The sequence below is a fragment of the Phasianus colchicus genome, chromosome 3 (genome assembly GCF_987193195.1).
Source record: "Phasianus colchicus chromosome 3, bPhaCol1.hap1.1, whole genome shotgun sequence".
Taxonomy (NCBI): domain Eukaryota; kingdom Metazoa; phylum Chordata; class Aves; order Galliformes; family Phasianidae; genus Phasianus; species Phasianus colchicus.
In genome coordinates, this window is record NC_143438.1 from 85823282 (window position 1) to 85848732 (window position 25451).

General features: G+C 37.5%; 1 protein-coding gene across 7 annotated transcripts in view; it reads right to left on the reverse strand.

Moving 5' to 3' along the window:
- ASAP1 (ArfGAP with SH3 domain, ankyrin repeat and PH domain 1) overlaps positions 1–25451 on the reverse strand; it is a 166529-nt gene that overhangs the window by 3899 nt on the left and 137179 nt on the right. For 5 of the 7 annotated variants that reach the window (XM_090137988.1, XM_031591224.2, XM_090137990.1 and 2 more), the window contains 8 exons: positions 24568–24635; positions 22493–22600; positions 21026–21254; positions 11314–11475; positions 8801–8867; positions 6209–6267; positions 4773–5272; positions 893–1015 (listed from right to left, as the gene is read on the reverse strand). In XM_090137988.1, coding sequence (XP_089994114.1) covers positions 893–1015; positions 4773–5272; positions 6209–6267; positions 8801–8867; positions 11314–11475; positions 21026–21254; positions 22493–22600; positions 24568–24635 — 1316 coding nt within the window. Of the gene's footprint in view, positions 1–892; positions 1016–4772; positions 5273–6208; positions 6268–8800; positions 8868–11313; positions 11476–15527; positions 15582–21025; positions 21255–22492; positions 22601–24567; positions 24636–25451 lie in introns of all 7 variants that reach the window. The other 2 variants (XM_090137991.1, XM_031591225.2) reach the window with 2 other exon arrangements.

Below are 25451 nucleotides of genomic sequence, written 5' to 3' on the forward strand. Positions count from 1 at the left end.
ATGTTGCTAACACAGCAGCTTTTCACTGCACGTTGCTCTTCTGATACCATCTTTTCAGCCAAAGCTTTTCCGCACTTAAATGTCCCACTGATGAATGGAAGGAAACCGTGTAGCTGGGACCACAGCAGCAAGGGTTGCATTGCACTTAGATTAGGAAATGGTAGGCAGCACTGCAATAAGAATTTGTTTTAATCCAATCTGAATTAAATCTGTCTACTTTTCCACAGTAATAGCTCTTAGGTAGGGAAGCATGAGGTAGAAGGCAGCACGCAGACTGTCAAGGGAGGGCTGGAGCCTCCAAGTGGGGCTGAGAAAGCCTGAGGCTTGCACTTCAAGAACCAAAGGCAATATGCAGTCTAGAGAAGGGGTGGTTATGATACAAAACTATGCCACAGGAGGGACAAAAACGTTGATTCACTACCTCTCGTTTAGGGAAGAAAATCAGCAGCTTACGGCACTAATTACAAAGTTTTTCAGACTCCCAGCAGCCTCTACAGTTAAAACTTAACATTTCTGCAGTGCTGGAGATGATTATGCAACTCATTTTTCATGGAAAGTATATAAGCAGGTAAATGGAGTGATGATATGACACCATCTCTTTATTTGATGGAAGGGCAGGGTGCATTACTGCCTGAACATAAATACAGATGTGTTACTGTGATCCAGCAATGAAGCCAAACCCAGCCAGGATGGGTCTAGCAGACTCCTCAGAAGAGGAAGACCCTAAAAAGGGTGTCGCCTCTAGTACGAATTTCAGTGCTGGATATTAGTTCATACAAACTCTTCCCTCTCCCTGAATAAACAAGCAAAAACAAAAAAATTGAAAAAGAGAGGCTTTCCTTTAAGAGTCGTAAAGAAGCGATGTGGAACTATAAAACAAAAAGATACATACCCACCACTCTTGGTCCTCTTCCCCAGTTACAATAATTACTTCTCCTTCAACAAAGGTGAGCTCATCATCATTATCTGCCTGGCAGTCATAAATTGTCTTCACTCGCCTAACCTTGTTCTTTCCCTAAAAATACAGCGAAGTTTTAGATGGAAGACATGAGGGAGACAGGAAATATAACATGAATTCTGCCTTCTAGTTCTATTTTACAAAAAGGAGAAGAAAACCCAATTTCCTTAAGCACACTGCTTAAGTTTCTTACATCTTCTCCATCAAAGCTTAAATAAGATCTTTACATTATTCCAAGCCACCACCACCCACCTTCTTTCTCCCATCATACATGATTAAACAAACAAAAAAAGCCAAACACCAAATCTCAACAACAACAACAAAAACCACCACTACCACACGAACAAAGTGAAATCCAATCTTCTTTGAGCTTTAATGGAGAGGTAAAGGCTGAGGAAAATACGACGTTTAAATCCCAGTGTTCCTTGCAATTTTGGGGTCTAGCAAGAAAATACAGTATTCTTTGATTCAGATGTGCTTATAGGAATGTATCAGGAAATTATTTTTTGAATGACTTTCAATCCAGAGCGTTAGCAATTTCTTACTAAATAATTCTTAACTTCTGATAGCAGCACACTATTTATTATGATTTGTCATCACAAAATTCTCACAACTCTGCTATTCTGCATCCAAGTGTTTTCTAGGTCATATTTTGCTGCACACTACTAATTCACATAAGAAAGCCTGAGCCATGGACTCCTCCCCAAACATATGTTTCTCATGGCAGGAGAAATGCTTTAAATTATTTCCAAATAGAGTAAATAAGCAACGCTAACAGAAATATGCTGCTACTTTATACTCACTGAAGTGCACTGCTGCTTCATATTCCTGTATTTTTATACTATGTGCTTCTTCAATAACTACAGCTCCTCTTTGAACAGAGGTAGTCAGATAACAAGAACACAAACAAGAGGAGCAGAAGGAGATGAGAAGCAGGAGGGTATGAAGGAAAAGTCAGCAGGTTTAGAGGGATTTGTGCCAGAAGTAACTTGACAGAGGAAATTTCCTAGGGAGTCTTCTGTTCGCTGTTACCTTCCCATTTGAAACACCTCCATGTTCTGGCAGAAAAGTGCCTGCAGCTCAGCAGCAGAGCAGGGACACAGCAAGGAGCACTCACATTAAAGTCAAGTTATAGAAAATAACAATTATATATGTAAGGGCGATGCAGTTAACACAACATAAGATCGGAAAAGTGTACTACTGAGACAAATGAACAGAAATACCTTAGGTGAAATTTGTATGAGATCAAAGGACTTTTTTCTGTCTTTTTTTTTTCCCCCAGCAAGGATTTACTGCAGCAAGTTACTTCAAAGAATGCTTTCTTCTTTTTTTCTTTTCTTTTTTTTTTTTTTAAACAAATTCAGATAATGTGAACAAAAATCTCAACTATCACAAGGGACTGGAATGCAATATTAATATGGATGTTTGGAACCAGTCCTTGCTTTCAACTCCAGAGAAGCTTTGCAAACTAAGAGAACTTCCAGTTGATGCTCCAGCGATGATGATGGGAAACAACTGCTGCCTCATAGAAGTTTTCCTTCGGTCAGGAATATGAAGAAAGTAATATTCCTCTAACCTAACCTTAAAGGGCTGTAGGCAACTCAGCTCATAAGAACACAAAAAAATGCCTGCAGTTCCTCTTGGTTCCGATTAGTGCTACAGATCAAGGTTTAATATTCTGTTCCTTTCACCTAGGAGAAAGGAGAACTCAAGCCTGGGCTGCTATTAACCTTGGGAAGGTTCACATAAGGATGGGGCTGAAAGAAGTATAGGTTTACCAGAATAGAAGCTGGGGCACTGGTGTGTAAAAAGTAAAATGAAAGCAAATACAGAACATCTCATTTGGAACCATAAACAAACTCACAGAAGTAACAACAAAAAATCCCTCACAATTCTGCATTCAACAGTGCATTTTTTGTCCAAGACCAAACAATAATCAGTTGCTGTGGTCATTAAACAATCCCTCCTTCCTATTTACGCTCAGTGTTTAAAAAAAAAGTACTTTATCTCCTTCATAAAACACATACAAAAAAAAACCACTCAGGTGTTCAGTGATATTTCACAAGCTCTCAGAATAGGATTAATTTCTTCAAAAATATCCTTTCAATTCCCTATATATGACCAGTATGTATGTATATATGTGTATATACACACACACACACACACACACACACACACCACCATACCAGTAGTAATATTTATACCTAATAATTTTGGGTAACTGATCTTCTACAAATTCCAGTGCAGGAATTTATGCCATTTTTTTTTTCTTTTTCTTTCTTTTTTCTTTTTTTTCCAGTGGCTATCAAAATCGAGCCTGCAGTACCACAGGCAGTGCTGGCTGTTGTCACAGCACTTAATGCACTGTGACACAGCATTTCATCAGCTTGTGCTGACAGGACACAGCGACAGGCTGAATGCACAAACACAACACGTTTAAGATGAACACCTGCACATTACTGCTTGAGAAGACTGCAGCAAACAAGCATGCATACAATGATACGTAAAAAATTGCAATAATTATCATGGATACATCATCATTTTGATCACTTCCAAGCAGTGAAATTATTTAATTTACTGCATATATGGAAGTGGCTCGATTTGGAGAACATTGAATTTTTATTTGTGATTTTTCTGCACAATATACAGGAAGAGTTTAAACAATATAAAAAAAAAAAATCAAATCCACTGTTTGCTCTTTCACTCTATTAGAAGGAAGCAATAGCTGAGAATGCCCACTGTCATTTGCTTCCTTATATTTAAGTACATAAAAAATTGTAATTGCAGACACCTTTTGATCTTCATGCTTTCTTTCACCTAATCTCTACAACAATCAGGAAATTCAAGCAACAACTCTCATTCTCTGTTCCAATACGAACATACAGAGGAGTCAGTCACAGAAGCCAAGCAGAATAATGGCTCTGCAGAAACTGTTCTTTCTCAGACAAGCACAAGAAAGGAGAAACTCACCCTCTGCTTTCACTACCAGAACGGAAGTCACATTTCCTTTCACATAAGTGCTTTGCATAGCCAATTTGACAAGCAAAAACATCTCCTTTTTGATGTATTCTTAATGACGAGAAATCCTGAGAGCACTCTGGAGTTTCATAAAATGATTTCAATATGCATATGCATGAAGAAACCTCTATTGGATGGAAATTGCACTGGCTCACAAGATAAATAGCTAGATGAACTGGGGATTGAACAAGTAGACTTGGAATCTAGTTATATTCCCAGTTCTGTTACTACACAACACACAGCAACGTTAATTTTGCCAATTGAGCAATATATCCAAACCTTTGTCAACTACTTAAGTACACCAACATTAAATATTCAGGACAGGAACGTTCACCCATTTGTCACAGTTGACCTAGAATCTACATTTTTATCTATTGACCAGCAGGTTAGCAGTAATAGGAGCTAGCACCCTTTCCTAACACTTTAAAATAGAATCAAACAAATATTCTAGTAATCTGTAAAGCAACAAAGTCAAGAGAGGAAAACACCTATTAATTCAAAAGTATGACTGGCACACACAAAGATGGCAAATACCCTACTAAATTCAAATACACCATCATTTCCCTAAGACTATCATTTGACATTACGTACTTGTGTTGGCAGGCTAGAGGTCTTGTAAACACCAAGTATTTGCTGAAGCTACTTGGAAGTACAGAAAGAACATATAGTTCCCGTCCTAGTCCATAACATTACTGCTTTGTTCGTACAGCTCAAGGGCTTCTTTTTTGCACAGACAGTCCTAGAGTAACTTCAAAGCCTTGCATGGAAATGTTGAAGTAGCTGCAATAATACCTACCATATTTATCTTCCTGGGAAGCGGCACAGGGGTTTCTGGCAGGGTATGCGTCACATCATTAGACTCTTCAGATGCTTGCTTTTGGACGGTGTCTCTAGATTGTACGTTTGGAGAAAGATCTAAGGAGTGAGATTTCTGATTTGCCTCTGAGGGCTGAGGCTTTGGTGATGCTTCTCCACCTTGTGTTTTAGCCAACAGCTCTCCCAGCTGAGGTTTTGGAGGAAGGTCCTTTATTTGTGGCTTTGGAGGTAAGTCTCCAAGTTGCGGTTTTGGTGGCAAGTCTCCTAGCTGAGGTTTGGGGGGCAGTTCTCCAGGCTTTGGGGGTAAATCTCCTACTTGAGACTTCTGAGTTAGTTCCAGAGGCAGAGGCTTTGGGGGCAAATCTCCAGGTTGTGGTTTCTGTGGTATATCGATGGACAGCGAGGGCTTAAACATTTCCGTGTGCTGATTGGATTTATCTATTGAAAGATGATGACTGGTTTCTATTTTTCTTAGTGCCACTAAAACAAAAAGAAAAATTTATTCACAACCTCCTCTAAACATTAAAGAACTGAGACACATCAATTCAGAGATAAACTGCCGAGGGTAAAATAGTGTGATTGCTTTTTAGACTGAACAAACATAAGAGTAAGAAAAGATGCATTTTGCAGAAAAGCCTAATCAGCCCATTGACGTGACTGTAATGAAAATTCTCATTAATGCCAGTTACTTATCCATACACACAATTGAACTTCATATAAAAAAAGATCAGGTCTCAAGATTGATATCTGTAAAATCTTGAAGAGGAAAGGAAGTGAACACGTACGTGTATGCAGGTCTGCTTACTATTTTTTAATCTACTGATGATGAAATGCAAAAAGCCTTTGAACTCATAAGGTAGTTTTTATTTAGAGAGGCTAAAGCCATTTCTAAAAATAAAAGACCACTGAGGAGGGATGATGGTCTCAGCACGTTTGTCACTGATATATTTAAGCAAGCATCTAACTATTTGAAAGGAACCAAGTACTGTTAGAAGTACAAGTGTGTTTCCTGAACATAATGATGGACACAATTTAAAGGTATCAAGAAATTGGACATGGTTTTCAAGAAAAAAAAATTACCGATGAGATTGGTCAAAGATGGAAACAAGAGCCCAGAGAGATTATCCACCAAGACTTCCAAAGCATGATTGCAAAGTTAGCCCTGTTCTGAGGGTCAGATTGGACCAGATGGCCTCACGAGTTCTCTTTCAACTTCTATTACTTTCTTTTTTCCTCCCTCTTCACTACATTCTATAGGTCTCACTACTGTTTAGTTTAATTAAAGTCTCCTGATTTCAAAAATTCTTTCACTCTGGTAATTTAAAAATGAAAGCTGCTGAAAACAAAGTATTTATTCTCACATACTCTATAAGAGAATTATGAGAACACCCTCCCCCCTGCAAAAAAATCACTTACCTTTCTGAGGTAGTTTGGGAAGAACTCTAGGGCCAAGTGCAGTCTTTGCAGTCCCAGTGCTAAATCAACAGATGTGATTATTAGTGCTTACAGTTGTTTCTAAGTGTACCTTTTCTTTTCCATTTTTTTTTTCTCTACACATATCCATAATTTAGAGAAATCCACATTTATTTCTTTTGTATAATCAACTTGTCATTTAGTCTGTGCATGAAGCCCAAAATTCAATGCTCTTGTAAGAAAGGACCATTTTTTTTCAAACAGAAAGAGACATACAAACCCACAACAGCTTTAATTCTGCAAAGTGAACTGTGTGCAAAAACATACTCTGAAAATGGATGAAGTGAGAGACCAGCTCAGTGGGCAGACCCTGAACTTAAAAGAAATTCTGCTCTTTAAATATTAAGATAACTACCCTGAATCATTCAAAACATCCTCTGGCTCTTATGCCAAGGGTTTGAAGTTTTCTAGGATTGAGCCTTTGCCCCGTGTGAGTTTAACAACACAGTCTGCAACTGCATCAGGAGACAGAGTTTCTGCTGCTCCAGGGGAAACACGGACAGCTGTGGCAAGCAACATGCTTCACCCTGTTAAGCTGTGTTACAGTAGGATATGCTGCTATTCATGATGAACAACACAAGTAAGACAGGAGTATTTTGGAACCATTCTTGCACTACAGAGTAAGAAACACACAGATGATGTTTGTAAGATGACCACATCTTGAAAGACAGCTTGGAATCTTCTAGTAAAAGTTCAATTTTAATTTGGTTAATTTGCATATCTCCAAAAAGCACATTTTAATGTATTAATTAGGTACCGAATAATACTCCCATAATTTGTTGCCAACAGGTAGGTCAATGTATGTCACAGGTAGCTCTCCTTTGGACACACACTACGCTATCTTAAGCTTAATCTAAGAGGCTTTGAAAATATCAGCTACAAGTATGTATGAATGGTTGCAATTCATTTCACTTTCTGTACTCAGTGAGAAAGAGGCTCCACAGGAGTTCTAGTTATTCTAAAATTTCATTTTAAAGCAAGGAAGTACTGAGCATTAAGAAAATAAGCTATTTGTTGAAAATGTTTTACCCCTGATCCAGACACAAGAGTGACATCTGTTTCCTCAAACAAGCAATCTCATAAGATACTTGCTTCCTTAACTCAATTTAATCCTCAACTGCCATCTGGCCTGGCACCATTTAACCATGCCACATAAAGAAAATGATGGCAGGTTATTCTGCTTTCACGAATTACAATTCTGAGGAGATTTGTGCCTTTGGACTCCAGCTTTCTGAACGTTTTGCTAAGGGAACTCTGGTTCTTCACACTGGGAGGCTCTTTAAGCACAGGTGATGATTACTAGCTCTGCTTCTTGGGGAGATATTTAGGTTCATACCAACAGTCTTAAAAAGTTACAAACGGGGAGAATCAAGGCATGAAAACTCAGTGAGTAAAAAAAAAAAAAAAAGTATTATTTCTGAAAAATTACTCAAAAAAATAAGGAAAAAAGTGATGAGCTTGTCAGAATATGTTCAAAGGAGAGAGTGTTCTGCTGTATCAGCAGCTCTGATTCCAGTACTGTTTTTCTCTGAAGCTAACTTTTCAAAATGAGTACAATGAAACACTAAAGCTTAATCTCTGTGCTTTTTTTTTAGAAGTTAAAGTACATCATGACATAAAACTGGAAGAACAGCCAAACTCAGTCTTTAATATATAATTACCTAGGCTTTTCACTAATACCATCAAGAATCAGATTTGCACATTTATCCTCCACTTATAAATGTCAAGTATGGCAGCAGATCTTTGTGGCACAGAACATCACCGCCTTTTTCTTTCTATACCAAATGATACCTGAATGGATTCAGATGTGGCAGATCAGCTGTGCCACCAGGAACACATCCACAGCCTGTTCAGACAAGGCAAAGCACAGACTGAGGATGTCCCAGAAGCTCCATACATACATGTGTGGTTTGCATGATGACATGCATCCACCTCCAGTTATGCCCTGATCTCACATATGCATGTGGTCAGACAGGTGCCTCAAGCAGCATGGTGGTGTACATTTATCACCATAACCTCACACTGAAACTAAGGACTATGGAACTGCCTGCCAGAAGGAAAGGCAGTTTAGCTGGTAGAATGAGATGACTCCTCTCTGCTACAGAACTAGCTTCTACAGGTGCCTATGCCAAAATTGATACTGAAATGTTTTGTTTCTCTGCAGTTACAGACCTCTCATTAAAGTAGCTAAAATGAAATGCCAGGAGGCATGAAAATTAAACTTCTGTCTTGCTGGACAGCAGTGTGAGGCAGCATTCCCTAGCTCAGACCTCACTTCTGTAGGAGCCACAGGCAGATTCTGGTACAAATCATTTTGTCCATCCTGTTCAAAGAAAGAAATGTGCATGGAAAGCTATGAATGAAGCGGAGGAAGATCAGTGAAGCCAAATTATTTGTACAGCAGTAATGCATGCAGGAAACTAATGAAGAAACTTAGCTAGGGTTTTACTTCATATGAAGTATTTTTTTCTAATTCACAAATTAGTTATATCTAAATCAGTTTTCACCCTCACTTTCACATACACAGACTTTTACCTTGACTGCTGTGACATCCCCTCAAACTTGTTTGCAGCCTTAGTTGAAGGTGGGCCCAAATCGTTACCTGAAATGAAACAACACAAAAAAAATGAACATTAGGGTAACTGAACATGATGGTAACTGAAATATCATCAGCAGAGGGTGTGCTAAGTCCACAGTCTTTCAAGTGTACTCTACATGAGGTGTCTGAAGATTTTAAAGATCATTCTTCACTAACAACTTTGTAACTGAAAAAGCCACAGGGACCACAATAATCCAACCTGACCTTTCATATAACATGTTTCAGAATTCACTCATAGCTCAAATCTGCTGGTAAGGGAAGACTGAATTACATTGCTGAGTTTCTGCTGTAGGGCATTTGTTTTGAATACAGTGTTTCAATTTACTCTGAATGGGAGATACTGCAGGCAAGTGTCTGAATGTATTTATGGTAGATGTGGCTTGTAACACAACATAAGTATCCTTGTAAGTCATTATTTTTGTGAATAAAATCAAATTGGAGTTTTTGAACACTGCTATTTTATTGAACAGTCACTAAATCAGCAAAGGCTATTCAAGCCTTGTTACCATAAAGTTACTATAAACTTTAACTACTGATAAATACAAGAGCCTAAGTATAATCAACTTTATAAAAAGGTATCAAAATCTAAAACCAAGTGATTCTGAACTCCTTCATGGAATCTTAAAGGTTGAAAAAGATCCCTAAGATCATCTCGTCCAACTGCCAACCCATCACCAACAGAATATTTTCACATATCATCAGTTAATTCCTCTTTTAGGGCCTTGATAATTCCCTCTTCCCTAGCTCATCTAAACAGTCCTAGAATCAAACTCATAAACATTATATCCATTCCAAATTTACTGAAGTGGCATTTAATGATCCAAGCATGCAAAATGCTTCCTAAGCAAAAGAATAACATATCTTGCTAGATACCATTCTTTGTGCTGAAGTCTGAATGAAACAGCAAAGAAGGCTAATAGTGAGCCTTCCTAAAATATTTTTGTATGAAAAAAAGGAAAAGTAGAAAATTAAAATTAAGACTGAAACAGACAATAGACCTTTCCCATGTAGGTCCGGTGGATGAAAGAAAGGAAAATCTCATGGTTGCCATGGAAATCCAAAATAATCTAAAAGACATTTCTAAAACATATGTAAGTAATAATTTGCTTACACACAAGCTAAAGATTGCTCTGTTTGAAACCTCAGCACAGGGTAGCTCGACACTTGCACCTTCCTGTCCTTCAACTGTTATACAGGATTTTTAAAGAACAGTTGCCACAAACTTCACAGCTTCCACCACACCTTTCATTCTGCCAGAGTCACATTATATAATATCAATCATAGTGTTGATTTGGACTTAAAAGTTAGAAAAACCAAAGAAATCTTTGAAGTCCAAGTTCTTGCCATGTTTTTACTGCCTCTGAAGCAGTACAGAACTGTTGTAGGAAACACTTCTTCCCATGTATCTGAAAAAGTAGGTCGTTAAAAATATTGCCAGTATTTGAATTTCTTGAGAAAAAGGTTTTACATTCAAGTCCATTCTTTTCAGATTAAGCACTTTATCAAATCACACATTCTACACATGTGCACTACATGACTTAACACGTAACTCAACTTGCTGGGGGAAAAAAGTGCTTTTAGGCTTGATCTCCATGTTACGTCTACATTAGAACAAAAAGAAAATAGCCTTAAGATACAACTAATATATGGACGACCCCTATATGTAAGTATTAGACTCCAGTTTATGGATTTAGCAAAATTCTGCCAACAAGACTAGAATTACAGAGTTACAAGGGCCTAAGATTTACAGCTGCAGGGAGAAGTTGCATGCATAGAGAAGTGATGGATGCAAAAAGGAAGGATTTGAGTAGAACAGAAAATATTTCTTAAAAAGCTTCTGTTAGAAAGGTATCCTGTTAAAAAAAAAAAAAAGTACTTTTTCATTATAACTTCTGCTGATATAAGGATGCAAACCTATCAGTCTTTGCGTGTGCACAGATACCATCACAAAACCTGAAAACATAAAGACAACACATCCCACCAGTTAGCTGTGAATACTTCATAGGGGAAATTTGGAGCAGAGCCCAAGGAGATGAGCAGTTCTGGGAATTGGGTGAATTGCACAGACGCACTGAGGTGCATCTGCCCCAAACCAAGATCCATCCAAATCAATGAACTGCTCAGAACAGCAGCAGGGCTGAGGGAAAAGATGCAGGGAGGATGCAGCGGATGTGGGTGAAGCAGCCTGGGAAGCTAGGGCAGAGGGAAGGAGGTGGCAGAGAAACTGAACGGGATCCCAGGGAAGTGTGGAGTATTTTCAGTTTTCTCAAGTGAGACACAGAAGCCTGGAAGCTACAGTGACAGAGACAGACTGTTGATTTAAGTTGACATCACATCAAGCTGCAGGAAAGCAAGCAGCAGGTAAAAGAAACGAAAGATTTTTTTTATATATATATATATCATCATAAAGGTTTGCCCCTGCCCTTTTGTCTTGTGTTTCAAAACTCACCCCAAGGAACTGGGCCCTTATTCTGGGGTCCGTGAGGTAGTGGGCTTGGTGGGTCAGAGAGGGTTCTTTTGTGTCCTGGGGGTGGGGGAGGTGGTCTCTTCTTGGAAAGAGTGGAGCTGCCACTAGAGGGTTGAGTGCTTAGAGGGAGGGTTGAAGGTGGGCCTGCAAGATAACAAACAACCTTCTTACAAATACATGTGCATCAATGGCAAAGCAGCACCAAAAAAAAAAAGAAGTCACAGTCAGACCACAGTGAAGTGCAGTGAAAAAAATCAAAAGACAAGCCATGCCAAAACACTGTTTGAATTAAACAACACGTTCACCACATTTTTAACTTTTTCAGCTGCAGGATTATAAGCAACTTGACAATAGGATGATACATATACCATTTAAAAATACAGGATTAATCACTCCAGGATTTTTAATTCTAGGTGTTTAAGAAGAAATCTTAATTTTAAGTAACATTTAGCAGTTGGGTTTTCAATCACTGTTATTTCACATCAGAATGAAATAGCTTTCCAGATGTTCAATTACATGGCTAAGTTTTTTGGGCTTGTTTGTTTTCCTCTATGCTATATCAATTCTGTTAATAAATTGGAAGGGGTTGTGGAAATACGTATCTTCAAATCTTCTTTGCTTTGTGTTTTGGAAATAAACCACGGAAAATTTTCCATAGTTACTTTTCATTGTAATTTTCACCTAAATACACCAGAATACACATTTGTACAGCAATGGAAATTGTTAAATGCTGCATATATAAAATAAACATTAGACAGGCCCTTTGTCTGAGATTATTTAATGTGCTTATAGCAGTTTTTGTAGTCACCTTTATCCTAAACCCTGTATTTCCCCTGAATCAACGTTGGCACAAGTATTATTCAACACAACACGTACTTTACAGAACATGGGAACAAGTACTGGTTAAAAGGAACAGTTACCACAGGGGAAAATGAGTTTTCCCTATTCAACTTCATCATTCACCTTCCCAAATGTCGTTATAGGAAGTTCAAGAAAGCAGGCAGTGCTGCACACAAACATGCAGTGAGGAGACAACTGCTTGAGTCAGCCACCATTACTGCCAAAGTAAGTGATTTGTGACATTTATTTAAATTAATTCTATGTTAGTTTAGATTAGCTTAAAGTCAATTCATTTTTTAATCTCCTCATCTAGTAACACCTTACTGCAGTCACGATCTTGCATTAAGTTTTGAATGTAAGAGAGCTTTGCCATCACAGGCTGGATAAATGAAGAACGCTAACCATACAGTTTTAAAAACAAAGTTTATTTATACCTGAAATTTCATTTCTATCATCAACTATTTTACAGCACTGCAGAATCTACTATTTCTGGAAACACAGCTTATCTGAACGGAACTGAAGACAAGGCTTCATTTTGTTAATCAGCATGTATCCTAACCTGCAAACAGAACAGAATCTGCATCTTGAAAAAAATTTCCTTGTTGCTTTCTTCTAGATAGAAAAGTACTTAATTCTGCATGCCTTCCCAAATACATATAGTAGAAGTATGAAACTTGGTAAAGAAGAACCTTTGCTAAAGTTCTTTAGGGGAAATACTGAACACTGGAAAAAAAAAAAAAAAAAAGATTCAGCTACACATAAACATGCACACATTTGCCAAACATTCTAAGGTAGTGACCTCTCTTCTTAACTCTAAAGAAAAGATTAATCAGACTGCCTGTAGGGAGCTAACCATCAGTCTCATCTCTTCTCTTCCAGATTCAAGGCCTTTCGTCACTTAGCAGAATCCCTCAATCACAACCCCAGCAAAAATTTTGATCTTGGCTTTCCACTAACTGCTTAATCTTGTGAATCAAATTATTTATCTGCGAATCACAGTGGTTGGGAGGGATCTCTAGAGATGACTGCATCTAAATCCTCTACTAAAGCAAGTTCCCTACAGTACATCACACAGGAAGGGGGCCATGCAGGTCTTGAATATCTCCAAAGGAGACTCCACAACCTCTCTAGGCAGCCTGTTACAGTGCTACATCACACTCACTGTAAAGAAGTTCCTCTGCACATTTGTGTGCAACTTCCTACATTTCAGTTGTTTGGTTTTTTTTTCCTACATTTCAGCACTTTGTTCTATCACTACACACCACTGAAAAGAGTCTGGCCTCATCCAATTGCCTCCTATACTTTAGATGATTACAAACATTGATCAGATTCCCTCCCAGTCTTCTTTTCCCCAGGCCAAACAGATCCATGTAACTCAGGTTTCCTCTTAATAGAGATGCTCCAGGCCCTTTACCTCTGTCACCTTACGCTGGACTTTTTACAGAACTATCCTGTCTTTCTTGGACTGAGGAACCCAGAAATAGACACAGTATTCCAGATGTGACCTCACTAGGGCAGAGTAGAGGGGGAGGAGAACCTCCTCAACCTGCTGGCCGTGCTCTTTTTAATGCACTCTCATATACTATTGGCTTTCTTGGCCACCAGGGCACACTACTGGCTCAGGGCCAACCTGCTGTCCATAAGAACACGTGGGTCCTTCTCTGCAGAGCTCCTCTCCAGCAGGTCATACCCTAATCTGTACTGATGGGTGTGGTTATTCCCAGGTGCAGGATTCAACACTTGCTTTTGTTCAACCTTAATAGATTCTTCTCTACCCAACTTTCCAGCTTGTCCAGGCTCTGCTGAATAGCAGCACAGCCTACTGGCATTTGTGGTTGGACTTGATGATCTTTAGGGTCTTTTCCAACCTGAGCAATTCTATTAATCTATGACTCTATTAAAAGAAGTAGAAATACAGTGTTAATAATAACATAATTTTAAAAGAATATAGAAAACATAAATGGTATGTCAGAATGGATGAGACGTACTCTATGCTATATTTCACACTTCTGAAATGTTTGCCAGTGGCAATGGCCCATGGATTCTAGTGTGCCACCACCTAGTGCCCTGTGGGGTGAACTGCACTACAGCCTCACCAACCATTAGTAGCACAGCCTTCCTCTGCCCACAAATTGCAAATAACACGAACTTTGCTTAAAGGCTTGGAAATGTAAAACACTATTTACACTTACTGCTAATCAAACTTTAGAAATGAAGTAAAACTTGTGCTTCTTATTGCCAACAGAAGAGAGATTTCTTCTCTACAGAGTTTTTAATCCTACTAAGTTTTATGATCATAATAAAGTATTTCATACTTCATATACCAGTAGTATGTCTCCAGACAACGGAGTTTAAAAACATTATTCCCTCATAGAATTGAAGAGTTCACATGGCATACTGCAATTACAGGGAAAAGGCAATAAGGTATTAAAAACGATGCAGGTTTTCTGACTCCTGGCACACATTCCTACATTAATTTCAAAGGCACTTAAATGGAATGAATAAATAATAGTTTATAAGGCATGCACTAATGATTAGATGGCTGAAACACAAAATTTACTTTCAAATAAACAGCAAATAAGGGAAAACTTCAAAGCATCTTCTCAGAGAAAGGTGCATGACACTGAACAGAGTAAACGTGGGAAACGTTCTGAAATTTGAATCAGTCCATGGAAATAGCTGATGAAACAATATACAGATCTGATGCTGTATTAGTTGCTGGTAAAATTATTTTAAAATACTCCGTATTATGTGAAGTCTCAAAGAAGGGCTATTTTTTCTTCTTTCAATATACAAATCTAGGTAGGTATTACTAGTAATAATCAGAGCAGTTTCAAAAGTTTCAGAGCAGATCAAAAGTCTTCTGCAATTCTAACCAGGCAGCAAGTAAGTTAGTCATTTCTTCTCCATAATCATTTAATGTCATTTTATCACATCATTGTGAATTGCACATTTTATGAAGAACATTTTCCCTCCCCTCAAATATGCATAGAAAAAAAAACAACCCCAAAACACCTTAACATTGAACTCTGCTTCCATTGGGCTCTTTTTTCTTTATTTAGCTGGGCAACAGATGCCTTCTACACAAAATACAAGCTATTTCCATCTTTCATCACTTTTACTCTCTATAAAGATCACAATTTCATGTGTGAGCAGACCAAATCATCTCAAACATACAGTACTATGGTAAATAATTAGAAAATATCTGCAATTAACAGTGCATTTCTGCGTTTTGGCTTTTGTGCAGTTAGTATATTAATTCGTGTACCAGTGAAGAAAACATGCAAAGCTGTTACCATCCACTTAAACTGTGGTTTTATAGTGTAAAAACCTCACATTTGTATGTATTTTTTTACCACTTAATGAGAGATATGGAAGAACCAGTATTCCAGTTAATGGTAGAACAGGTACTGCAAAGGAAAGTAAGTTTATATTAAAAATAGTATTTTCACTAACAAAAGTTACTGCTATTTTTCTACTTAGAACGATGACACTTTCTGCAGATACCACCAAAAACCATCTTCATTTTGTACTTCATTATTGTAGAGGATACATCTTTAGTATTGAAAATAAAACCGTAATCAAAGAAGCTGATCAGTCATTGCAAAAAAGAAAGCTAGGAAAACAGATTGAATCAATATTAGCATATAAGAACATTCCATAATTAATGCTAAAAAAAATCCTGTTTTAAAAAAAAAAAGTGCCAACATTCATATTAAACAATTATGCAGTTTGGGTTGTAGCACAAATATTACTACATGAAAACTAATGGTTGTCAGCTACCCTCCCCTTCCTATTACAGCACCATTACATACAGAATTGGACTGAGATTAATAGTACTGTTTACTAAAATATGGACCAAATTTATAAGAATATGTAAAAAAAAAAAGTATAAGTATATGCAAGAGAGCTGTAGAATCCTAACAGCATTCAAAATACATGGAAGAAACTGGATGACCTCGAAGGCTGAAGTAAGAATACAAGATTATATACAGTGTTAAAATTCCAGACTAAGAAACATTTCTTGAACTTCCAGTTGCCTTTATGCCAGAAAGGTGATTTAAACAGGAAAGTACAGAGAAAGGTTAGTAGAACTAAATGAAACTTGAGTGACAGCAAAATTAAAATACTCCATTCAGAAAAAAAAAAGGTTTATTTTGTGTACTTTTGTGTAGTTAAAGAAAAAAAAGACCTATATGATTGCTCTTCAGGTAGGACCTGGATATAGGGACCAATGGCAGAAAAAAAATAAAAAAATCACTGAACGCTGATGTTGTTGCATGAACAAAGTAATTCATTGGACTTTGGAAAACTTCTGATCCTGTGAGCAATGCAGTTTGACAACTTTCAGAAGTCATGAGTTCACATAATTAGTGTAGAAATGGAGTTTGATCAAGTAACACAGCAGATTATCTGACACAGAATCATAGAATCACCAGGGTTGTAAAAGACCTACAAGTTCACCCAGTCCAACCATCAAGGTTGGACTGATCTGGTATCTGCAGTTGCAATGGAAGGAACTGCGATGGAGGAGTCCTCTGGTTTTCTGTATTTATTCTCAGAGCTGTTAGAGAGCACAAAATTTGCAAGCTTTTAATTAGTAAAGATCTGAACTTAACTTTTAACATGCAATTGATTCCTGACCACCATATTTACCCCATATGAGAATAACAGGCAGGATCACTGAAGATAATTAACTTTCATTTAAAATTAAGGAATCCTGGTTTAGATTGCCTAATCCTTCTACAAATTTAGCCCTCACTTTGGATTTGCAATTAAGTTTGTGCAAGTCTTTATCTAGACACTGTCTAGTCATGTAACTACTTAAAGACATAAGACAGATGTAAGCTGGAGAGTTTAATGAAAAATATGATTTTCAGACTGTTAATGTCCAAAGACTTGACTAACAAAGACAAGCTGAACCCGAATAATTTTAAATAAATTGCTGGAAGAGGCACAGCAATGCCAGCTTATGTAGTGATTGTATTCATTCTGCACTCTTTATTCTGTTAGAATTAACTAAATCCAGGGGTAAAAAATAACGTGTCCACAAATGAGTTGCTTTAGTGTACAATACACTGTCATAATATTGAACCCACATTCATTATCAGCTCAGGCTCGCTCATTTGCCTTTTCAGATGATAAGCAGGTAAGTATACCTGCTGATAGATATACCTGTAACAGCATTGCTGAGGAACCTTCACTTGAGACCTGATGCTTATGATGTAACAAATTAATTATTCTGGCTCACTGCTTTGAGAACGTAAATAAACCCAGAAATAAATCATCTTGGCTCAGGCATTTTTTTTTTTTTTTTAAAGTAATGGTTATCAAACTAATCACAGAATCATAGAGTGGCAACCTGTTCCAGTGCCTAATTGTCCTCTGAGTAAATAATCTGCTCCTAACGTATAACCTAAATCTTTTTTCTTGTAGAAGAAAGCAGTTTTTCCTTGTCCTATCACTATCAAACCATGCAAAGTCAGTCTCTATCTTGTTCATAACTTTTCTAATACAGAATTGATATAGCAAAATACAGCGCTATGTTTTTACATAAATTTAAATCATAAAGATAACTACCAAAACAAATTTTTATTTATTTATTTTTTTTAACAAAAAAGGATTTGTTTAGTCCTGGCCTGTTGCAGAGATGAAGCTCCAAAACAGAGGTGCTCACTGTTCTTGGCATCTGTGCCTACTATCCCACATTCCCTGCCACTTATTACTAACCAGCTTTCCAAGGAAAAAAGGTAAAGACTGTAATTATTAATAGTTTCAGAGAAACAGTTCCTGAAGCATGAGATGACTCCAATGATGAGCATAAATACCAGATTAGTCTCACAACCAGTCATGCTGACATATTATCAGGCAGTGTTACACCACTGTACAGCAATATAACCTTCATCCATCCCTCAAAGGCAAGAAACAGCACAACAGGGAACACAGACAGCAAGTGTTCTATAACACAACTCTGAGAACAAGCACAATTCCAAGAGCAAAAAGATCAACACTGTGACCAGCAACTATTTAACTACTAGAATACTTTACATAAATTTGTTCTAACACCGACTGGTCAGATATGTCTTTATCTCAACCTACAGGGCCCCACATTGGACTCCAAAAGGACTATTGTAGTTTAACCCACCAACCTTTGGTCATCTGGGGTCATGGTTCTGTTCCCTCCCAGCTCTTTGAGCACCCGCAGCTCCTCAACAGCAGGACTGCATGCAAAGGGAGAAAATCTCTAACTCAGAGTAAGCCCTGCTCTTACGCAACACCTGAAATGTCAGTGTTAACATCAACTTGCCCTAAATCCAAAACATAGAACCATACCAGGAAGAAAATTTAGCCTATCCCAGATGCCAACAGGAAGGTCAGAGTGAAGTCACAAGCAGTACAATGAGTTCGAAATTAAACTGATACAACCAAGCTCAGATCGTGAAATCTTATGAAGAAAGTATACTCTGGCCAAACTGCTTTGTCTTTTAGAGGAAAACAAGCATTTTCAACTAAGAGTTAAGGGATTCTGAAGTTGCCAGTATATGGCAAAGACAGACAATGGCACAATAGTTCTTGAACACAGCACCTGTATTGTGTAAAAGCAGACACTTGATGTCAACAGATTCTGTACTGTCCCTTTTAACCATTGATGTTTTACTGAGAGCTCTTCACCATTATTTCTAACAACAAAGTCAATTACAACAAAGTTGAAGAAATTAAATAAGAACTTACAACCATTACAACAAATATTTTTTTTGTTGTTTCCAAGTTAGATTTGCACAGATTATATTACAGCAACAGGTTACATTTTACACGTATGTCCTTTAATTTCAAAGTTTATATCCAGATTACAGAGCCATTATCCGTTAGAGCTGCAAAATAAAGCCTTATAAAAGAAGTTCTCTTCCCTTTCAAGCACTAACAAAAGTGTTTTTAATCACAGAATAAAAAATTATTGATTGAACATATATTGCCAAATCCATCAACCCATAGCACATATTTTTCTTAGAGGTAATTCTACAAAACCATAACTGTTGTTTCTCAGGGAAGAATGGGTGACATTTCATTTAGCTTCTCAATATGTCACTCGTTATGTATCTGGCAACAGAGTGGGTATTTTTTCTCTGACCTTATTCACACTTCTGTAGTGCTCACCAAGATGAAAAAGGAATGTCTTGATGTAGAGAGGGAACTTTCATACCAACCTGCTTAGCTCTTCCCAGGTCATTCTGGTATTTTTTTCTTTATCCACACAGTGACTGCAAGGAGAGGGAGTCTTCTTGAATCATATCACAGAATCACAGAATGGCTTAGGTTGGAGGGGACCTCAAAGATCATCTAGTTCTAATCCCCCTGCCATGGGCAGGTTTGCCAACCACTAGGTCAGGCTGCCCAGGCTCCCATCCAACTTGGATTTAGATGCCTCCAGAGACAAGGAGCCTCCACAACCTCTCTGGGAAACCTGTGCCAGTGCCTCATCACCCTCTGAGTAAAAAAAAAATTCCTCCTAACACCTAACCTAAATCTCCCGTCTTTCAGTTTAAAGCCATTCTCTATTATCCTATCACTAGGAGACCACATAAAAAGTTGATGCCCACCATGTCTGTAAGTACTGGAGTACTTCAAGTACTGGAAAGCTGCAGTGAGACCTCCCCAAAGCCTTCTCTTCTAAGCTAAACAAGCCCATCTCCCTCAACATTTCTTCATGATCATCTTCATGGCCCTCCTCTGGAGCCACTCCAACAGCTCTGCATCTTTCCTGTGCTGGAGGCTTCAAGCCTGGGCACAGTACTCCAGATGGAGCCTCACAAGTGCAGAGTAGTTCAAAACAATCACATCCTTCACCATGCTGGCCAACCCTCTTTTGAAGCAGCCCAGGATACCATTGGCCATCTGCACTGCAAGCACACACTGCTGGCTCATGTCCAGCTTTTAATCCAACAGGATCCCCAAGTCCTTCTCTGGAAGGCTGTTCTCAGCAAGTTCTTCTCCCAGTCTGTATTCAAATCTGGGATTGCCTTGACCCAAGTGCAACAGCTTGCACCTTGCCTTGTTAAACTTCATTTGATTCTCATGTGCCCACTTTTTGAGTGTCCAGGTCACTCTGTACCACTCAGCTTGGTGTCATCAGCAAACTTGCTGAAGGTACACACAATCCCACTGTCTATGTCATTGATAAAGATGTTAAAGAGAACTGGTCCCAAGACAGATCCTGTGGGGGACATCACTCGTGACCAGCCTCCACCTGGACATAGAGTCACTGACAGCAACTCTCTGGCTATGATCATCCAACTAATTCCTTAAACTCCTAACAGTTCAGCCCTGAAATCCATCTCCTCAATTTAGAAATAAGGATGTAGTGCAGGACCATGTCAAAGGCCTTGCACATGTCTAAGTAAATGACATCAATTGCCCGCCCTCCCTTTGTGCACCAGTGCCATCTTGCATCTCCTTTTCTTCAATGCTTTTTGGCCCTCTGACACACACTACACGTCATCCTATAGCACTATATACCAGAACATTCTTCTAAGAGATTCATAGATTTGCGATGCAAACTGATTTCAAAGATTCTGCTTACATTTGGAGAAATTTTTACATAAAATGAATCAACTTTTTATTTGGTAGTTTTACTTCATAATCTTTAATCAGTTCACATATACTGTTATGAATGAAAATCTGTTACAAAGCACCCACTCCTTGTTTCTTTTCTTCTAATTATGAGAACATGTATTGATGTTTTAATATGGTCCAATGCAGTAAGAAAACTATGCTACATCTTAAATGTAATACACTTGAAAGGAAGGACAATTGAGGAAAAATTACCGCTTGCACCTTAGTTTCAAAACAGACTTACCTTTGCCAGCATTTCTGGGAGGAAGAGGAGGAGCATCTGCGGTTGGAGAAGTGGGTGAATCTGTGCTTGTAGAAGCAAAAATCTGATTGGTAAAAGCTCCGTAGGAGAGTCTCTGTTTGTCTCTAGGAGTGCTAAATCCAGGAAGAGTCATTTTGTCTTGGGGGGAAATACTTGAAGAGTGACAAAAACTTTGGGGTCTTGGAGATCTTTCTTTTTTTATAGGACTAGGCTGTGAATAAAATGACATGTATTATATGGCTGTCTAAACACTAGATATAGTTCATATGGTTGGGAAAGAATAAAATAGAACATATTCTATTAGACACAAGCATACAAAATAGCCTCATTCCTTTCTTGCTGAGGACCAAACCTCTCCTCTGTAACTGAAAATTAAAGACTGTGGCATCAAGTTAATATACACACAAAGTTGGATTCATTCTTAAAGCAGCAGATATACAATATACAAAATAATATATTATAAGCTAGCAGTTTACAGAAACTAAGGGTAATTTTTCAGTTCAAATAGCACTTTACTTAAATTAGATGTCTTCAAAGATCAAAATACCTCATTAATAAATACTAAAAATTAACTAACACTTCTGACAAAATCAGGTTTGTTTACTGAACCTACAATACATTCAGTGATACAGCTCACCTTTTAAATGCATATAACTGTTCTTAATAGCTGCAAGTAGAGCTACACAATCTGTCTTGTAGTTCTGGATGAGGCAGGCTTTATTACCTCCAATATAGTATTACATATTCTCTTGAGGCTCCTTGCACAGATAATCATTTTTTTCTCTATAGTCCTTGAGGATATGTAAATTATTTGGGATTCTGAATTTCTCAGTCCCAAATGTCACAGATAATAAAGCTGACCACATTTCTTTCTACAGCACCCATGGAAAATATGAGATATGTTTTTCCATTTACTACAGAAAGACAGCACAGAAAAATTATCTCAGTTGCTAAAGTAGGACACTGAAGCTAAGTTTTCACATCATCTCAAATGGCAATTATTCTATGCCCTCAAGTTTTGCCTTTCCATTACTTTTTCAATCAGGAATAAAATGGACAGCATAGTTCTGGAAAAATACATCAAGTTACTAATTTGACAACTAGGATTTTAATTAAATTATGAAAGAACTAAGTATGTTATCTCTGGATTTCCTTCAGCTAGAAATGCAAAACCAAGAATTCAGTAAGGAAAAAAAATGACCACAAGTAATCTATGTTTACTGATTTGTATTATCATGTACGTCTCACTGAAGTAGAACTTCTGAAACTCAATTCTGTAATAACTAGGTTAAAAAAAAGTGTATTCAAAAAGCACTTTGTCAGTCTTTAAACTTGAACTAAAGAACTTGAAACTAGCTCTCTCCCTGCAATATCCGCAAAAAAAATAAATGAATATGCTTGTGGAGTTTACATTTCATTAGGAAGGCTACACAAGGACTTCATGTTTACCTTATCATCTAAGTCATCATCACTTTCATCAATTTCTTCCTGCCGAAGATTCCATTCATACTCTACGTGGACGTGTGGATTTAGCTTTCCAGCCTTGGCTTGAGAAAGCTGAAACAGTAAAAATTCTCATTGGCACACCTGCTCTTCCTTCAGTGCCCCTGAAGTTAGTTATGTAATAGCAAGAAATTACTAGAAATAATTAGTTTTAAAATTTTCCAGGCTTTACAAGTAAAATTTTGAAGACAATCACAAAAGTCTCCATCTATTTGAAGAAAAGAAGGACTGCTAAAAGCCAAAAAGGGAAGATTTTATCTAAATGGGTAGAAGTTGCCATGTTTGGCAAATATGGCATGAAGAAAAGATATGTGCACAAAAGCAGCAGGAATCTGGAAGACAAATGTAAAAACTGTTTACAAATGCTAGGACATAATACTATTACCCCTCCAAAATCACAATCTTTGTGGTGAAATCATAGTAAAGATACCTATCATTCACTTAAACATTCAAATGTTCTTTCCCTTCTCTTCAATGGGATCAGAAGATTCCCTTACTCTTTGTCAGACTAAACAATATATTCAAATTCTCTGAAAACCAACTACAGACAATAACGAAGGGAAAAAAAAGCACTGTTCATAGTTATTTTGAGGAGATAAATTCTCATATTCAATGCTTTTATTTCCCATCGTTATTTATTCCCTACCATCACTGATAACATCCTATTTTTTTGTTCTTTACCACAATCAGCTGATCCACACTAATGGCAAATGTTACCTTATTAAGTATACCCTACAAATAAAGTGCATTCCAACTGCACGTTGTACAGCTGATCTGTTTTTCAGCTGCTGGAATACTCAAAAGATTGAACTGGAAACAGTACTTAAAGCACACACGGGAGAAGAGAGCAAGAGCTCTACCTGCCTATGAGCCATGGGAAAAAGTGCACTTGCATTCCAAGAACTAAGAAAAATGATTCTGAACTGTGAAGGATAAGATCTTCTGATTGCATACTAATACATGACAAGAACTTTCAATTGGCAAATAAAACATATTAAATTCACCAGAGAAATTTTGGTGTTTGTCAAAATGAGACAGGAAAGTTCTGAGAATAAAGCAGTAAGTGTCTACCACTTTTGCAAATTCTTCTGGTTTTGTTTTGCAAATTACAAAGACTACTTTAACTTTTCAAATCTACTGATAGTACTTGAATTCACTTGTTTTATTAAACACACGTTAGTCTAAAGCACCTTAGAGGCCTAAGAACAAACATGCCTGTTGCTCCGATCTGGAAACCTTATTCCTGGCTATCAGCACCAGCAGAATAATTGAGACTCCAGTGATTTATAATTGAGAAAATCCTTTAAAATCTTTATTTCCTCAAACTCCAGTGATTTTTTTGAGTGTTGATTCATAAGTTCTGAGGATTCCAAAAAAGGTTTGTTTTGACCACGTTCAGTAGAGAGACAAAGTCCTACAGAACCTTGTGTTTAACATTTCTGGATATATCAACTTCCAGACTTTACATTTGGTTCACCACATCTTCACTCTCTTCTCTAAGGAGGTTTACTTTTGTTTCAATTATTCTTGTAAAAAGATTTTCAGCTTCTCTGAAATATCTAACTGTCCCATCAAACAAACTGGAAGATAGCAAAGCAGGAAACAAAGATCCACAGCTGAAAGCTCTTGGCAAATTTAGTATTTTGGGGCTGTTTTGTACTCCTTAGAAAAGTACCTAAGAACCTTTGAGCTGATGAAGCCCAGATGTCTTCAAATGATGCATTAACTGGTATTCACATCTCTAACCCTCTAGAATTTAATAACTGCAAGTATGCCAGTTAAGCTGTTAAAGCACTTCCAGTTGAAGTGAGCTCTTTCATTTGAACAATTATGAAGAAAATGATTATAGTATATCTCAAGGTTTAAAAAAAATTAAACAACAACAAAACCAAAGAAATTCAGTGTAGTAAGCCTTCAGGCAGCTGGGAGCAAAACCAAGTCTGAAGTACCATGGAAGGGATACATGATGTAGACCACATCTTTAAAGAAGTAAGCTTTCCCCCTGCTCACCCCATTCTTACCAGTTCCTCACACTGGACAGCTTTCAGTCTTTTTGCTGTGTCTAGAGCCGTCTCTCCAGCTTGATTAACTACAAAAATCAACAATAAAAAGAATAATAATTGAGATGCTTAGAGAATTAATTCATTATGTTTCACTGTTCTTAGCAAAGTAACTTCTAAAATTGATCAAAAACATCTATTTACACTAAAAGCAGCTGCATCTTCTTCAAGTGTTCATGCATTTAACGTGTCATCAGATTCTTTCTGAACAACAGCATCTGCTAGGACAGTTCCCAAATCCCCTTACCCTCCTAATCATTCAGGAGAGAATATAAAGAATATAAATATCATTTATATCTCCACTCAACTCTTCTGCCAGTAAAACCTACAGTAAGCAGAAGCAGCAAGCAGTGTAAGATGCATACCATTGATCCAAGCACATTTTATTTGAAGGTATTTGAAGTCTGAATTTGAAGACAAGTTCTATTCTAAAGATGACAAGAATCACTGACAAACTTTCTAAGCTGTCTTATCGTTAGAAAGACTACAGTATCCTTTTACAGTTTAAAATGATTCCTGGGCAGGCAGAAAGAAGGTACTGAGCTCTCCAGAAGGTCTCTTAGCATGTCTAATGAGATCCTTTCTATACGTCCAGTAGAAATTATTCTTACGGTATCTCTGAAAACACCATGGAGCTTGAACAGAGAACACTTTACACCATATTCAGATGGTGAAACATTTTGGTGGCTGAGCAATGAAAATAGTCAAAACTGAGCTCTCACAGGTAGATATGTCAGTGTGTATTAGAATAGAATATAGATAAAATAAAAAGCAATCATACAAAGGCCACTTTAAAGAAATACAAGTTCAAGAAGGATTTCCACAAATTTCAAGGAATTACAATC